General features: G+C 37.1%; 1 protein-coding gene across 3 annotated transcripts in view; it reads right to left on the bottom strand.

The window, feature by feature from the left end:
• Positions 1-13,578: 13,578 nt before the first annotated feature.
• ptprb (protein tyrosine phosphatase receptor type b) overlaps positions 13,579-17,577 on the bottom strand; it is a 60,329-nt gene continuing 56,330 nt past the window's right edge. Inside the window, exons 24-30 of one of the 3 annotated variants that reach the window (XM_056747578.1) lie at positions 17,352-17,428; positions 16,930-17,064; positions 16,638-16,760; positions 15,617-15,780; positions 14,314-14,449; positions 14,008-14,114; positions 13,579-13,832 (exon numbers count right to left, since the gene is read on the bottom strand). In XM_056747578.1, the coding sequence (XP_056603556.1) occupies positions 14,010-14,114; positions 14,314-14,449; positions 15,617-15,780; positions 16,638-16,760; positions 16,930-17,064; positions 17,352-17,428 (740 nt within the window). In that variant the 3' untranslated portion in view covers positions 13,579-13,832; positions 14,008-14,009. Of the gene's footprint in view, positions 13,833-14,007; positions 14,115-14,313; positions 14,450-15,616; positions 15,781-16,637; positions 16,761-16,929; positions 17,065-17,351; positions 17,510-17,577 lie in introns of those variants that run through there. The other 2 variants (XR_008906635.1, XR_008906636.1) reach the window with 2 other exon arrangements.

Below are 17,577 nucleotides of genomic sequence, written 5' to 3'. Positions count from 1 at the left end.
TGAACACAACATGTAAACATTCATAGTGCAGGGTGGAAAAAGTATGTGAAACCCTAGGCTAATGACTTCTCCAAGAGCTAATTGGAGCCAGGAGTCAGCCAACCTGGGGTCCAATCAATGTGATGAGATTGGATGTGTTGATTAAAGCTGGCCTGTCCAATAAAAAACACACACCAGTTTTGAGTTTGCTGTTCTGAAGAAGCGTTGTCTGATGTGAACCATGCCTCGCACAAAAGAGCTCTCAGAAGACCTACGATCAAGAATTGTTGACTTACATAAAGCTGGAAAGGGCTACAAAAGTATATCTAAAAGCCTTGATGTCCATGTGTCCACGGTAAAACAGATTGTCTACAAATGGAGAAAGTTCAGCACTGTTGCTACACTCCCTAGGAGTGGTCGTCCTGTAAAGATGACTGCAAGAGCACAGCGCAGAATGCTCAATGAGGTGAAGAAAAATCCTAGAGTGTCAGCTAAACACTTACAGAAATCTCTGGCACATGCTAACATTTTTGTTGACAAATCTACAACAAGGAAAACATTAAACAAGAATGGACTTCATGGGAGGACACCACGGAGGAAGCCACTGCTGTCCAAAAAAAACATTGCAGCACGTTTGAAGTTTGCCAAAGAGCACCTGGATGTTCCACAGCACTACTGGCAAAACATTCTGTGGACAGATGAAACCAAAATTGAGTTGTTTGGAAAGAACACACAACGCTATGTGAGGAGAACAAAAGGCAGCACACCAACATCAAAACCTCACCCCAACTGTGAAATATGGTGGAGGGGGCATCATGGTTTGGGGCTGCTTTGCTGCCTCAGGCCCTGGACGGATTACTGTCATCGATGGAAAAATTAATTCCAAAGTTTATCAAGACATTTTGCAGGAAAACTTAAGACCATCTGTCTGCCAATTGAAGCTTAACAGAGGATGGACGATGCAACAGGACAACGACCCAAAGGATAGAAGTTAATCAACAACAGAATGGCTTCAACAGAAGAAAATACGCCTTCTAGAGTGGCCCAGTCAGAGTCCTGACCTCAACCCGATTGAGATGCTGTGGCATGACCTCAAGAGAGCGATTCACATCAGACATCCCAAGAATATTGCTGAACTGAAACACTTTTGTAAAGAGGAATGGTCCAAAATTTCTCCTGACCGTTGTGCAGGTCTGATCTGCAACTATAGGAAACGTTTGGTTGAGGTTATTGCTACCAAAGGAGGGTCAACCAGTTATTAAACCCAAAGGTTCACATACTTTTTCCACCCTGCACTATGAATGTTTACATGTTGTGTTCAATAAAAACATGAAAACGTATAATGTTTGTGCGGTATTAGTTTAAGCAGACTGTGTTTCTCTATTGTTGTGACTTAGATGAAGATCAGAACACATTTTATGACCAATTTATGAAGAAATCCAAGTAAGCCCAAAGGGTTCGCATACTTTTTCTTTCAACTGTAGATGCGTTATGACCTGCAGTACTAAGGCTTTTAACAGAGATACTCATAGATATCTATGGAGATACGTTACAGCAGAGAGACTTTTGATAGAAAGATATGTGCTCATCTTATTCGGTTATGCTACTGTGTGCACATATGGATAGCTCCGATGAGCCTGAGCTCCCGCTGCTGGGATTTAAAAGGCCCTTACAAGTTTCAAGTCTCCGGTTTGCACGCATTCTTCAAGTCCGTTGTAGCATGGCGTGATGGGATATGAATCCAAGAGTGTTTGCAATACCTAATGCAAAGTGAATCGTATTGAAAGAGAATGATAATGTTACTCACGTAACCCCGGTTTCCTGATATATTGGTATCAGAGTTTTCACATATTTTTGAAACACTGTAAAAAAGTCAAATTACAGAAAATAATTGTATGTAAATAACATGAAACACATGCAATTGTAATTAACAAAAAATATTTCACAGTATTGTTAAAAAAATGCCTGAGCTGCCGGAATAGCACTATTTTTGTCCATGGGCAGATATAAACCAGAACAAAACATGTCATAATACATTTAATTGTAGAGACAACATATGAATTTTGTCTTTTGACATTGTAATTTAAATTTTATCAAAGTGTAATGCAATATTTTTATAGTTACAGTATTACAATATTTAGTAGGCAGTACTGTTAACAAACACTTTGACCTCTGCATGCTGTGTTCAACATCAACAGCAACTTAAGCATGCAGGATGTTTTATAAGAGTTTGTTGACACCTGGGTCACGTTTCATCTGATAGAGCTCTCTGACTCAAGCCCTTCCACAAATCTGTGCAACAAAATGCAGTAACAAATTTTTTTCACCATTTTAGAGACGGGTGATTTTGATCTCGGTGGAAAGTGTTTTGGTATTAATCTGTTGTGTTAAACTTCCTCCCTCCTCACAGCCTACCACTGAACCGTCCCAGTCAGGGTACCAGCAACACTGTTAATTACCGGCTCCTATTCACACGCTTGCCATGAAGGTCTTTTGTGGTTGCCGTCATTGCTCTTGACAGAGCGTTTTTCCACCTTCTACAGTTCATAGGTTTTACGCCCTGCTGGTCTTCGCTTTCACACTGATTCCCAGTCAGTTTTGTGTTGGTACGTTAGCAAGGAATGGGTGTGCGTGCCACTTTCCTGTAGTTTAGCTAAAGCATGAAGGACAAACAGAGCTGAGTGGGGCATTTTTTGGTTGTTTGATGTGGTCTGTTTTTCCTTCATTTCCTTTTTGAAGGCAAAGAATACATTCCAAAACATCATTTAGAGGGCATTGCATGTCTTCAGAAACTGTGGGTGTTAAATCTCTTAGCGGCACTTACTGTAGGTTGAGGCGACTGTTTACACAAAATATAACCCAGATAGCAAATTTTTGCGGCCCAAATCTGGCCCACACCTTACTCCCCATACTTTACTCATCTGGCCCACATATGGCGTGGAATGATGGCACTTGTGCGGTCCGCTCCTGTTTGCCAGATTTGGGCCACAGGCATGCCAAAGCTATGCCACATGTCAAACATCAAAACAAATAAAGCAGAACTGAACCAAATATAAACAACAGTTCATTTCAATTCTGGCCCAGATTTATCCCAAAACCAACACCTTTCTGTGCTCCAGTTTGACAGAATTTGTATTGAGTTTCATTATTATTATTGTGATGATTGAGTTATTAGTGATGAACATCTGCTGTTAACAAACAGCATCACTGCAGAAAAGTTCAACAAAAACTACAAAAAAAGTATTTACCCAGAGAAACATAACAACTACAACCTGATATACAGCCTGAAATACAACCCAGCTAACAAAAATTTGTTATAAGAACGTTCCTTAGAGGTTTTTCACATGTTTGAATACGTAAAAAAATGTTTTAAGCGTTTTAAGAATGTTACCATCATGGTGATCAGTGATTCCTTGGGTTGGTTTCTTGACCCCTGAGCAAAGGTAAGTTTGAACTGCTTAAACTGGGTGCTAATAAATAAATTCACTTGTCATTGCAGAGCAAATATGAACCTAATCGAATGATATAGGTGAAACCTCTGTGATGTTATAGCTTGATTCAGTACTCATTTAGGTTGAGTGCTATGCTAAAGAACCTTAAAAATACATTGTAAAATCAGTAAATTTGACTGTTTTCAGATATCTAGAAAGATTTATGAAAAACGGATGTATTTTTATCAAACAACATTTTAGAATCACACAGATATCAAGAATCAATGTATGAATCTCAGCAATGGTGAGAAACAACCAACTAACTTCATAAGCGGATCAAACGCAATGCATGCTGGGAATTATGAATTAGTTTTGTGCTATGATGTTACCCAGCATGCATCACAGCATGAAGTTTTCTTTTGTTTATTCTCACCATTGTTGAGATTCATAAACTGATTCTTCATGTCTGTGTGTCTAAATTCAGAATTTTTTTTTTCTCAAGAAAGCTTTGGAGTCTAAAAAATGTAATCAAACTCCCAGATGTTTTAATGTAGCTGCAAGATCAGCAGGACAGTAATTTATTCAAATGTAAACATGGTAGATATATCACTGACCACCAACCAATACCATTGCTCAGAGCATCATTTCAATTTCTTTGACAAATGTACTTTATAAGTACTTCTATGATCAAGAGTAGATGTCAAGGGTCACGAGCCCAACTCAAGGAAACACTGATCAACATGATGGTGACTTTTGTCAGCTGGAAATGATCTTAAAACATAAGAAACTGACATTTTGAATATTTTAAAAGGAACGTTCTTATAACAAACTTTTGTTAGCTGGGTTGTATTTCAGGCTGTAGTTGTTGTATTCCTATGGGCAAATATTTTTTTCTTTTAAAAAGCAGATGTTCATCACTAATAACTCAATCATCACAATAATAATAATGAAACTCAATACAAATTCTGTCAAACTGGAGCACAGAAAGGTGTTGGTTTTGGGATAAATCTGGGCCAGAATTGAAATGAACTGTTGTTTATATTTGGTTCAGTTCTGCTTTATTTGTTTTGATGTTTGACATGTGGCATAGCTTTGGCATGCCTGTGGCCCAAATCTGGCAAACAGGAGCGGACCGCACAAGTGCCATCATTCCACGCCATATGTGGGGCAGATGAGTAAAGTATGTGGGCCATAAAGTATGTGGGAGTAAGGTGTGGGCCAGATTTGGGCCGCAAAAATTTGCTATCTGGTAATAATGAAGAATTAATGGTCCATGGTGGTGAAAGTCCTACTTGGCCCCATTCAGCCCACTGAGGACAGTGGGTCATGAAGGTTCATAAGGCTAAAACGCTATGAGCACCGTAGTCAGCGCATGAGCACATTAATCTCACATAGGAAATAGGACATAGCGTGTTACAGTTTAAAATATTCTACAAAAAAGTATAGACCGCCAAATTATCATTATCTATTGAAATAACCAGCAAAGTTTCAAACATTAGTTTCACTATGATTTCAATATTTGACACGGCCTCACTCATTCAATATTTAACATAAGAATGTTATATTTACAGAATATTCTTTACATTATGTAGGATGATTTTATGTAGAAAACGGTACATCACAAACATTGACTATAGCTGGATTTTCACAGGCAGGGTCACAAATTTGTTGATCCTGTCTTGTAGCTTTAGCTTATTTTTCATAAACACCAATCTAACATGCTTTAAACTCTTTGAATGCATCTACAATCAAAAATTAATATAGAGCATAGATTTCAGTTGGCCATTACTGAATATGCATACAGATTTTGCTGTTGTAGTACAATTAAAATGTATAGTCAGGATATTTATAACATATAACAATGAAAAACTGGATCCATGTAAGAAACAGTCTTTTAATTAATAGCAAGAAAAAAGAAGATAGTGTTTACTGACCCCAAGTCAGTATAGGCAATATTTAGGGAACAATAAGTGTACCAGACAGGTTCGTTCTTAAGGATTTAGGGTTATTTATTATTTAGCAGAACATGCTGTCAAAAAAGTATACAGACATGTTTCTTAAAATTCAAAGATCCAATAAATCAAATAAGATCCAGTAAATCATCCCACTCATGATTTTGGCACCATTAAGAAGTTAACCCAGCATTCTTCTATAATATTTGGATTATCATGCATTTTAAGATAAAAAGTATCAGAGCATTTATACTTTATACTTAGAAAACTGTCACTGCATTCAGTCCCTAAAGCACATTTCGTTAACAAATATATTGCCTTATAATAATAATAAAGCAGGTTCAGGTAGGATGACTGAAACATCACAACAGGCTTCAAAGAAATGAAGTTGAATGCATTGTTTGTGAATAGATCTCTCCTCAGACATATTTATATATTGTACTTTATTAATTAAATGCAGACCTTTAAATCTTGAGGCAGTTTTTTCAGTGACAATTATCAGTGAACTCCAACCAGTACCCAGTCTTAACTGGAAGAAAATTCTGCCATCATTTACTCAACCTCATGTCCTATATGTACTGTATGACTTGTGTGTAAAACAAAAGGAAAAATATTGAGAAATGTGGATTCTTTGAAATATCTTATTTTGTATTCTGCTAAAAAAAAATAAAGTCATTCAAGTTTGGAGTGAGTAAATGATGACAGAATTATCCATTTAGTGACAGATATACTAAATCTTATCCACATTGTCATCCCAGTTCTTGTGTTCCTTTTCAATGCTCAGATGACAGCCTCCACATTTCCTCGGGTAAACTGACCTCCAGAAGGTTCTGCAGGTGTTTGATGTAGCTTATGGCCGCCCGTAGCGTCTCTACCTTGCTGAGTCTTTTCTCCTCAAATTCCCGTGGCAAATGTTCACGGAGTCTCGCATATCCGTCATTGACGCACCTAACTCTCTGCCGCTCTCGCTCGTTGCGTTTGTGGATGAACGCGGGTTCGAACGAATAGTCATGTACGCCAAAGTGGCCGTAAAGATAGGAAAAGCATCTTATGTATTGCTGGCCACAGACTGGTTCCTGGTGATTCAATGGATACTGGTGGTTCAAAGACAAGCTAAAAGCCAGGGGATGAGTGTTTGATGCTCTTCCTGCATTACAGTGATCAGAACCCATTTCTGTGAAGAAAGCAAAACACAAAAAAACATCAGATGAGGTTTAAAAACAATAATTAATGTAAAATTGACTCACTTTGTGTATTTACTTACTTTACACAACACCCGGTCTGTTCTTTCTCCGTCGTTCACCAAAACATGAATTGAGTCGATGTGGCCTGTGTGCAAGTTCTGTCAGTATATCTTTATCTTCAGCTTTATTTTAACACTGAGGGTAAAAACTTCCCCTTTCCCTGCTTTGTATGGGGGTAGGTGAATGAAGTTTCACAGCAAAGAGCAAAAAAGAGGATGTCATTTGATTCTTATGAGATAATCATCTCATCTTACAGAACATCTAAAGAGAGAAACCTTAATCTCCCGGTGGTGCGTCTTATCCTGTTCAGAATAACAACCATTAAAAATCTTGTGTAGTATTTGGTTTGAGTTTGCAAGTCTTTTGTCACAAAGTGAACCATTTCTTATTAACATGCATACGATTAGAAAGTAATGTTTTAGGGTTATATTGAAAAAGTGTGCTGATTTGATATAGGAACTGCAGGCACATCCACAGTCAAAACAACCCTTTTGCCAAGAGCATTTATTCCTGAAAGAAAGAAATATTTGTATTATTATTAGGGCTGTCAATCGAATAAAATAATTAATTGCGATTAATCGCATGATTGTCATGAGTTAACTCGTGATTAATCGCACATTTTTATCCGTACTAAATTAACCTTAAATTATTACTTTTTAAGATTTTAATACTCTATTCAACATGGGCATGGGCGATAATGATGCTTATGCAAATGTATGGTGTTTTTTTATTAGTTAAACTATGCTGGACATAACCCAGCAAGCAACAATGTGTTCCTTAGATGTTCATTAGACCACTCCAGTCCACGTGCATTACCACTGGGAATTTCTACAGTTTAAACTTCCAGACATCAAGAATCAGCTTATGAATCTCAACAATGGTGACAAAGTTGAGTTGCATCTTTTCTTCATGCAGCAATGCATGCTGGGAGTCATGGAGGAGTTCTGTTCTAGGCTGTTACCCACAATGCATAGACGCATGAAGCTTTCTTTTGTTGAGTTTCATGAGCTGATTCTTGATCAGTGTTGGTTGTAACTAGTAACTAAGTAATTATTAACTGTAATTTAATTACTTTTCCCTTGAAAAAGTAAACTAAGGGATTACTCATATGTTTTCTGTAATTTAAATACAGTTATTTTTGATGCAATTAAACTAAATACTTTGTTAAATATATGCGTGTGCAATAGCGTAATTGACTTAAAAATTCAAAGTCTTACTTTAAAATCTGTGCTTTAATGTATAATTCTCACATTTGTAATACTTTGGTCAGTTAATAATATTATTTGAATTATGTATAATTCCGTTTCATGTATATTCTTGAATCACTTAACTAATCAAAGTTGATGTAGGATATAGAAAGTAATTAGTAATGAGTAACTACATACTTTTTGGACAGAGTAATTTGGACAGTAATCTAATTACACTATTGAATATGTTATGAGTAACTAGTAATTAATAACTTTTTCAGAGTAACTTACCCAACACTGTTCTTGATGTCTAAATTGTTCAGGTGATTTTTCTACTACTGTAATAGTAAAAAATATTTTCTTTCACAAAAAATTTCACCTCACTGAGTCATACAATAACAAAACACATCTACATTTAACTATCAATTCCTCTATTGCTTCAGAAACAAACTATTACAACTATCAACAAACTTTCCATAATGAGTCAAGGGGGAGACCCCGACTAAAGGAAACACTAAACACCATTATGGTGACTTCTTATTATTTCTGGTTTATTTCACTGATTGTGGTTATTTCATCATTAATGAGGTAATGAAGTGACAGTTGATGCCTTAACTCAACCCGATTTAACTCATTAACTTTTTCATGTGTTATTTAGAGAGACATTCAAAACATTCAGGGTGGGAATGCACGTTGATTGGAGTGGTCTATGGAACACACTTTTTGCTAGCTGGGAAGTATGAAGACATGTTTCAAAGTTCATAGAAGATAGAAAAACAACAGGTTTCCATTACTTCTTTCTTTGCAGCTATTTACTTACACAAGCCTGTTTACATTTTCGCACAACAGGGCACTGGGCTATGCTTGAAATGGCCCACTACTTTCCTACATTTTGCCAAGGCGCTGTCAAACCAGCTGTACTGGAGCGAAACTGTGATAGCTTCGTAGAGGCTATGTGCAATGCAAGGCACCTGCTCGAAAGGGAGCGGTCTGTCCGCTGCAGTCATGTTGCGTGCACTATCGGTAGTCAGTGTGCTAATTTTGAGTATAAAATATTACACTGTCTGGCTACCTGCAGAAAGTGCTCAGCGCAAACGTTAGCATAGTGCCTCTCGTCTGTCTTCATAACGGTCAAAGAGTGCGACCGAAGTTTCCAGTGTGTGTCAAAATAATGAGTCGTGACCCCCAGGTAGCTATGGTTACTGAGGGAAGTCCAGTAATCTCCGGTGAGTGCAACCGTGTTTGTCTGTCTTAATGCCTCATTGACTTTAGCTTGTGGAGTTGTCCATCAGTCTCCGCTGAAAACAATCGAGTGTTGTCTGACTTTGGCAAGGGGGCGGAGAGCTCTCTGCATCAGTTGTATGCTTCGCCATCAAGTGATATTTTAAACTCGACGTGCTGCGGTGATAACTTAATTCACATCGACAACTAATGCAGATAACGTTTATCTTGTCGACAGAACCCTCAGACATCGTTTTATATATGAATTTTTCGTTCAGAACATCTTTTTCTTTCTCCATTTCTGTTTGTTGCTGCATGTCCATTTCCCAAACTACGGGCAAGGCCAAGGGTCGAACAGAAAATGTGCGCTGCCTTAATCGCACGTTAAAAAAAAATAGTGGCGTTAAAATGAATTTGCGTTAACGCGTTATTAACGCGATTATTTTGACAGCCCTAATTATTATATAAATATATATATATATTCACCTAACAGTGAACTAAGTAAATAAACTATACTATATAAATAAATAAACAAATGCATAAATTATCTGTCCAGCAAAAGACAACAGTCATTATTATATCTGGTATAATGTCTGCTTAGTGACGTCATGCACGGTGGCTTAGTGGTTAGCACGTTCGCCTCACACCTCCAGGGTTGGGGGTTCAATTCCTGCTTCCGACTTGTGTGTGTGGAGTTTGCATGTTCTCCCCGTGCCTCAGGGGTTTCCTCCGGGTACTCCGGTTTCGTCCCCTGGTCCAAAGACATGCATGGTAGGTTGATTGGCATCTCTGGAAAAAATTGTCCGTAGGGTGTGAGTACGTGAGTGAATGAGTGAGTGTGTGTGCCCTGCGATGGGTTGGCACTCCATCCAGGGTGTATCCTGCCTTGATGCCCGATGACTCCTGAGATAGGCACAGGCTCCCAGTGACCCGAGGTAGTTCGGATAAGCGGTAGAAAATGGAATAATGTCTGCTTATTGCCTTGTTAAAAAAAAAACGTATTTAGCATCCAAGAAAATGTCTACGGTATCAGGGATGTTCAATCTGTGGCCACCTGGTGATCAACAGAAGTTTTGCAGTTGGGAAGGTTTCAGAACATCCGTCTATTCAAGTGGGTTTATTATGTGTGACATCACCCAGGCGCCATTTTGGAGGTATGGTTAATGACAAGTGAGCATAGAGATAATATGACTACAAAAACATCAAAACAATTAAACATCAAACCGATCATTGATTGTTTATTTTAAACTGGTTGAAATTGAAGTAGGTATGAATATAAATGAGAGTTTAATTATGTTATCCCTGCTGAAAAAAAGATAATTTAAAAGTTATAATGGAAATTGTATTGGTTAAATTGTATGTTAAATCCTACTGGAATAATGCCCAAATAACAATACAAAATTTGTAATGGTTTTAATGAAAAGGCTAATGCTAATGGTTCATTATAATGTTTTATAGGAAACCATTAGATTTTCTGTGATGGAATCTTATCTTGCACAACTCCAGAAAGTTTTTGTGAGGCTTTCGCAGACCCAGTATGGCCTTTCTCAGCAGCAGAATCACTGCACAGTTTGCTCAACTCAACTCAACTTTATTTATATAGCACTTTTTACAATTTCCATTGTTACAAAGCAGCTGTACATGAGACACATTGAATACAAGTATGAAGTATGAGTATGAGTTTGCGTAATAATAATGTAATAATGTTCCAACTAGAGCCAACAATTCCAATATGCTCTGATTAGTAAAAATGACCAGGTCTGTCGTGATTGGTTCCCCGCTGAGAGTGTGTGTGTGAAGATGTCCTACCCATACTATATTAGCGAGTTCCGCTCCTCAAGCTGTTGTGATAAGTCGGTCCCTCTCTCCGTGAATGTGAATTCATAGCTTTGGCTTTAGCAATAAACAGTAACAATGGAGTCAACTTCACTTCATCAGTTGAAAACATGCGGATTGATCGAAGTGTAAGCAAGGTCTGCTAGTGCATACGCAAACTTCAATCTTTGTTAGAGATCACATTTTTTTCTACTATGGCGAGGGAAATGACACTGGACCGAATGGCGTCAGGCCGGTTATCACGAATGACAGAGTTGGATAATAAAGCAAGCAGATTGATTAGGAGACTGCAAGCAGGACTTCACATTACGTTTCATTGAAGTGTTTTAGACAGAGGTATGCGCAGACACACATACAATGTCACCCAGTCAACACGATGATGTCACCATGAGTTAACAGAAAGCTCACGATGAAGTCAAAATGTAACCTCACAACAAACTCACTGTGTGTTCAAACTGTGATCTTAGAGGTTTAGATGTGACTGGTTTGTCATTTGAAGTCACCATTATGTTGATGAGTGTTTGCTTTAGTTGAGCTCTTGACTCTACAGTGTTTGACATATCTTCCTCTCGATACTGTATCTGTGTTGGAGCACATTTGTTACATCGAGCTATACCAAAGGTGTCTTGGATGATAATATAATAATTGGTAAATGTTGAAGAGAAAACTGGCAGGTTGTGCGATTGTAGAGAGTGAGATTCTGCTGTTTGAGATGATCAGATAATTCTAAGGTCTTCTCGTGAATTATGCACACATATTTTAAAGCAAATGGTTTACACACAAGTACATCAAGAATCACCATATTAAACTCAATAATGGTGACAATCAGCAGAATGAAAACTTCACGCTGCAATGCATGCTGTGTAACATCATAGTTCAAAACTCATTCATAACTCCCAGCATGCATTGCAGGGAGTTATCCCAGCATGCATAACTCTTCATGCAGATGAAGCTTCTCATTTTATTCTTACCATTGTTGAGGAGTCTTGAGTTATATGTATCTTAATTATAAATTGCCATGTTTATGTGTGTAATTCATTTAGAAGACATTTATGAGATTTCTCACTTTCTACTATCACACATTCTGCAATTCCACAATACCGTCACATCAAAATTTACCCATGATTATATTATCATCAAAGACTCTTGTGGCATCACACAACATAACAAATGTGCACCATAAAGTAAACACACAGTTACAGCAGGAAGAGAAGTCAAACACTGTAGAGTCAAGAGATCAACTAAAGCAAACATTGATCAACATAAAGGTGACTTCAAATGACAAACCAGTAACATCTAAACCTCTAGGATCACAGTTTGATCTCACAGCTCATGGTGACATCCATGTGAGATCACTGTGACATCATCATGTTGACTGGGGAGGCAATTAAGTGATTAATTAAGGGATGATTTAGCACTATTCATTCCCCGCCATTTTTTTTAAGTTGCCAGCCAGTGCTTTTTAACATTTTCACCAAACTCACAGTACATTTTCTGTAAAGAATATATGGACAAACAAAATGTCCAATAAAAGAACAGAGTCTCTGCTTTTAAAAAAAGAAACTGTATTGTATCTTTTGTTCTTTTTTATCACTCCTTAGTTGTTGGTAGTTTTCTTCAAAAATGCATCACTTTGATTAAACAGCTGAGGTAATTAAAAAAAATTTGTCAAAGATTTCCCCCAGATTACACTCAGAACAATCATTAAAAACCGATAAGAAATTAACATTCTAGATTCTGGGATTCTGTACTTTTTCCCAAAGACGTGTAATAGCACCACCAGCTGCAAACACTACTACATTTGATTAAATCTTTGGTATAAAATGTAAATGTCCTAAGAGCACAGCTGAAGCAAACAATGACCACCATAATGGTGTCAGCATTTTTTGACCAATGAAACATTAATATTAATTCTCAATAATGACGTCTGACATGAATAATCTGGTTAGTAGTAAAATCAGCTGGTAATGCTGTACGTAGAGTTGTTTAATTCGATCTAGAGAGATTTAATGTCTTTTTATCTTCATTTGATTTCGTCTAATGTCGTGTTTGGATGTCAATTGTAGTTATTAACTTTAAGCACCTGATTCTGTTTCAACAAGGAAAGTCTTTACCTCAAAAGGCAAAGAGTCAAGAGCCCAACTTCAGTGATTCTGGTTGTCAACAGCATGCATTGCAGAATGAAACGTTCTGTTTAGTGTCATCGTTGTTGAGATACACATATTCTTGATGTCTGTGTGCATCCAAAAAAAGTCAGTTCTAATTTTACACATGATAAAGGATTTTGTCATGTTTAGTTTTAAAGAGTTCTCAACAAAAGACTGTGAGACATCTATAATGACATACTGAATAGTAAATATTAATGCTACAACAAGCCACAATGACTCAGTCTTTACTCAGGAAACCGTAGCAACTGCAGGCTCTAGATATATACATGATATATGACTATGATTTCTCTGCAACAAAATATTAACATTACCATATAATATGTACATGCGTATGCGTGTGTGTATATATATATATATATATTTTTTATAACATTTAATAATAACATTTTTTAGAATTCAAATTTCCCTTTTTTATTTTGTAGTGGTCAAACAATCAATTACGAGATAAAAAGTATCAGACGCTCCTGTAAGTGCCAATAGACTAAATGCATTCCTGTAAGAATAGCAAAAAACATAAATTATTTTTAAAAGTAGGACACATGTCAAGGAAGAAAAAAATAAGAAATATAAAGAACTGTTTTATTACTGCATTATCATTTAAATTGTTTTACAAATATATACTTAGCTATTCTATAGCAGATGTTATACAGGTTTTGAACATCTGTATACACAAAATCTGTAAAGACAGTTTGATTAGCTTTTTCCCGAGAGTGCTGATCTTTATTATAACAGGACTGGGAAACTTTGCTCTTTCACTCCGCTGTTTTGATAGCTGATGTGTAGAATAACGAAACGTTTCGGCTTCCTTTTGGAGCTGTTTGTTGGAAGAGCAAAAACATAGATTATAACTGACCATACTGTATTTAAAACATTTTACCCATAATTAACATCACATTCTCATGCAGTATTGTTCACGTATTTTTTACATGTTTTTTTATTTGACATATTTAACAGATGTTGTTATAGAACTAAACATGCTACACACTTACTCTTATATGTTGTTATAGATGGGGAAAAGAGGGTTATGTCGTTCAAAACCAAGTTTGCCGGCCCTTAGAACATCACGCACACACCGGTGAATATATGCATACTGACACTGGAACAGAGAAGACATATAGTTGGCATCTATAATTGAAAAGTATTTCATAACCTACTAGCGAAATGCTTCTGTAGGTGGTTAATACTGTTGCTACAATGTGCTCAGTTTACAAAAATCCGCAGATTTCATAAAGAAGTTCTACTTTGACATACTGTAAGTACAAATGTTGCCGCTGTAGAAACATGCAGAGGCCCACCTCAGTTTGCACCATACACGGCCGATGCAGGCGAAGATCAAACACACAGCCATAAATATCCACAGTACAGTTACTGTCCAGTTGCCGTAAAACACGATCTAGCACAATAAATGTGCCAGTTCTGCCCACACCAGCACTGATGAGAGAGGAAAACAAATTATCTGGTATTAGCGCGATTTGGGTGTTAAACCGTGAGCTTTAACTCTTAACAACAGACAAAAAGAATGGCGTCTGTTTTACCTCATTAGTTTAACAAAAAAATTAAGCTTTTAAGCTTCAATTAAAAAGCTTTATTTTAAATGTAATGTTCGGGTTTTTAAACTTTCATGGCGAACTTGCTGTGCGCAGTTTACAATAGCGAGGGACGTAACATAAAGTGTTTGTAAGTAAAACCGGTTGCACAAAATTACAGAGGTGGGAGCAGGTCAAGTCATTGACCTGCTCCCAAACATTCTGCCCCCAAACATTCTGTCAGGGGGTTCCTGAGGATCATGATTGAGAACCCTTGAGGAAAACCACTGACTTGATTTGACTGGAGACATGACTTGGTCCCACCTCTGCGAAAATGGTACTAATGGATAATATACGTTTTTAAAGCTCTGTATCAGTGTATTACACAGAACAGCTTTCACAGCAGAAATACAATTTCCTTCAAATATAAAATTTAACCATGATGTCAGATGTCAATCTACGGAGACTGTTATGAGCATTGGTACATCCCAAAAGACTACATTTGTAATGCCTCTTTGGCAGAGACATTGTACATTCATACAAACGCTAACAAAGATACAGCAATGGGCAAACCCATGCGTTTCTAATTCTGAGTTGAGTCTTATCTAATAGGGCAGGTCGTTGCTTGTTATGGGAGGAGTTTTCCCTATGATGACGTCACCGTAGGAGAGAATCTAAAACCACTCGTTGGAAGAGACAACTTCTGATGATTTAATGAAAATAGCAAGTGGATTTTACTATTATAGTCTTATACTACAGACCGATATTAGTGTTTAAACAACTTATGAGAGTGATATTACAAAAATAGTAGTTCACCCCTAAGTTGAAAATTCTTTCATCATGTAGTTGCTATAATTTGATAACTCTAATTATGTATGACTTTCTTTCTCGTGCAGGACACAAAATAAGATATTTTGAAGTAAGTTAATGACAACATTGGACCCCATTGTCTTCTGCTGTACGAACACAAAACCACTGAAATGTTCCTCAAAATATCTTCTGTGTTCGACAGAAGAATTTTATAGAAGCGTTCAGTAGCAATTTCTGCTGCTTTTGCTCTCCAAGCACATACCTGCAGTGTACTACACTGACTCCAGTACTGGACGTCCTGTTAATGTAGCCTCTGACTGTTCGCACAAACTTAACCAGTGACTGGGTTGTCTCAGGTACACCATGATCCGGCCAAATGGTGTAATGGAACTGACGGACCATCCTGGGGTATCTCAGCTGACCATCCTGAAGAAAACAAAAAGCTGTTTAGAAACCTTCCAAACAACAGTATTTTTTTTTCAAAATCACTATCTTGTACACTGTAAGAAAAATTATTGACTTAAAAACGATATGGAACTAGTCACTAAAGAATACTTACCAAGTCAACAGAATGATGTCACCATGAGTTTGCAGAAAGCTCACGATGAGGTCAAAATATAATCTCACAGCACACTCACTGTGTGCTCAAAGTGTGATCTTAGAGGTTTAGATGTGACTGGTTTGTCATTTGAAGTCACCATTATGTGGATGAGTGTTTTCTTTAGTTGACCTCTTGACTCTACAGTGTTTGACTTCTCTTCCTCTAGCTGATGTAACTGTGTGTTTACTTTATGGTGCTCATTTGTTAACAAATTATTTGACAATGTTAATGTCATTTACTCAATATTATGTTTGCATGCAGATGTTGAGAAATAACCACTATTATTGCTATTATTGACAAACCAATCTCATCAATTGTTAAAAACAATCATGGATGAATATTTCATTATGTACCCAACATGCACTGCAGCATGAAGCAGTTCAGCTGATTGTCGTCATTGTTGAGATTCATACACTAAAAGAAACACTGATCACCCTAAAGGAATATTTAATGTACGTTTATGTTTTAGAATGATTACATGGCAACATTGTTGCCAATATACTACTGTAGAACTGGTTGGGAAGGTCTAACAGTGTAGGACATTTGAAAGTACCATAAATGTGGATTTAATAATACATTATTAGTTAACCAGAGATGTTAATATGATTGTAAGGCGCTTTGGGGGTTCAGCAATACACAATAAAACACTATAGAAATGCATTCATAATTTTATTACACTTACACATAAAATCTTAAAGTCACGAATTGTCCATTCTGGAAGGATCTTCTCGGAGATCATCTGCACCACAACATCACCGTAACACAAAGGCTCACTGTCAGGCGGCCAGTATCGGTCACACTTTACCTAAATCATACACATGAGATGCTGAAATTGTACCCTACAATATGAAAGATCCCTAAACTTTGACTAAAATTGCAAAATCATGGCCAAAACTATACAGTGTGCATCTAATCTCAGTAATGGAGTTTCCTCATTACCCTTAAAAACATAATATAGAAGACATTTCACTCACCATTCCCCTTTCAACACACTGGGTCACCATAACAATGCTGTGTGCATTTTGTTCCCACACCATCTGCCAGAAATCCTCCTTGGTACCTGGAAGAGGCCCTTGTGTGGCAATATATTCCCATTTGAAATTGTTTCCCTGTTAAAGCAGCAAATATAAATATTTTTGTTCATAAAACCAGGATAGTTTCTTATCTTAGGCTATCAAGGTTCATGCATCACACTGTTCTTACTTAAACCTGGGTTAAAAAAATCTAAATAATTTATAAGCGTTGCACCGTACCACCCGTGGTACAAAATACAATTGAAAAATGGATCTTAGTATGTGGAAATTGGAAATCACACAGTCACCAGCCAATAATTTATTTGTCCATGCTTTGAGTCAACGGACAAGTAGCTGAAATAAGTAATATCTACTCAACTCACAGGCATGTAGTTGGCGTTGATGAAGTTTGAGCAGGGCTCGCCATTCATGCAAGACAATCTCACACGCGTTGAATCATCTGCAGATATTCAGTGATCTATTGTGAATCTACAAATGACCATTAGATGGTAGTGTAACCCCATAATTGGACACAATGCTGCTGTTACAGAAGAGCCAGAAATTATCAGTTTGATGCAAAATCACAAAACAAGGATAAACCCATGCAAC

The sequence above is a fragment of the Triplophysa dalaica genome, chromosome 5, assembly GCF_015846415.1.
Source record: "Triplophysa dalaica isolate WHDGS20190420 chromosome 5, ASM1584641v1, whole genome shotgun sequence".
NCBI classification, from domain to species: domain Eukaryota; kingdom Metazoa; phylum Chordata; class Actinopteri; order Cypriniformes; family Nemacheilidae; genus Triplophysa; species Triplophysa dalaica.
Note: the sequence above shows the minus strand (reverse complement) of the source record. Positions and strands in the feature narration are given on the sequence as shown.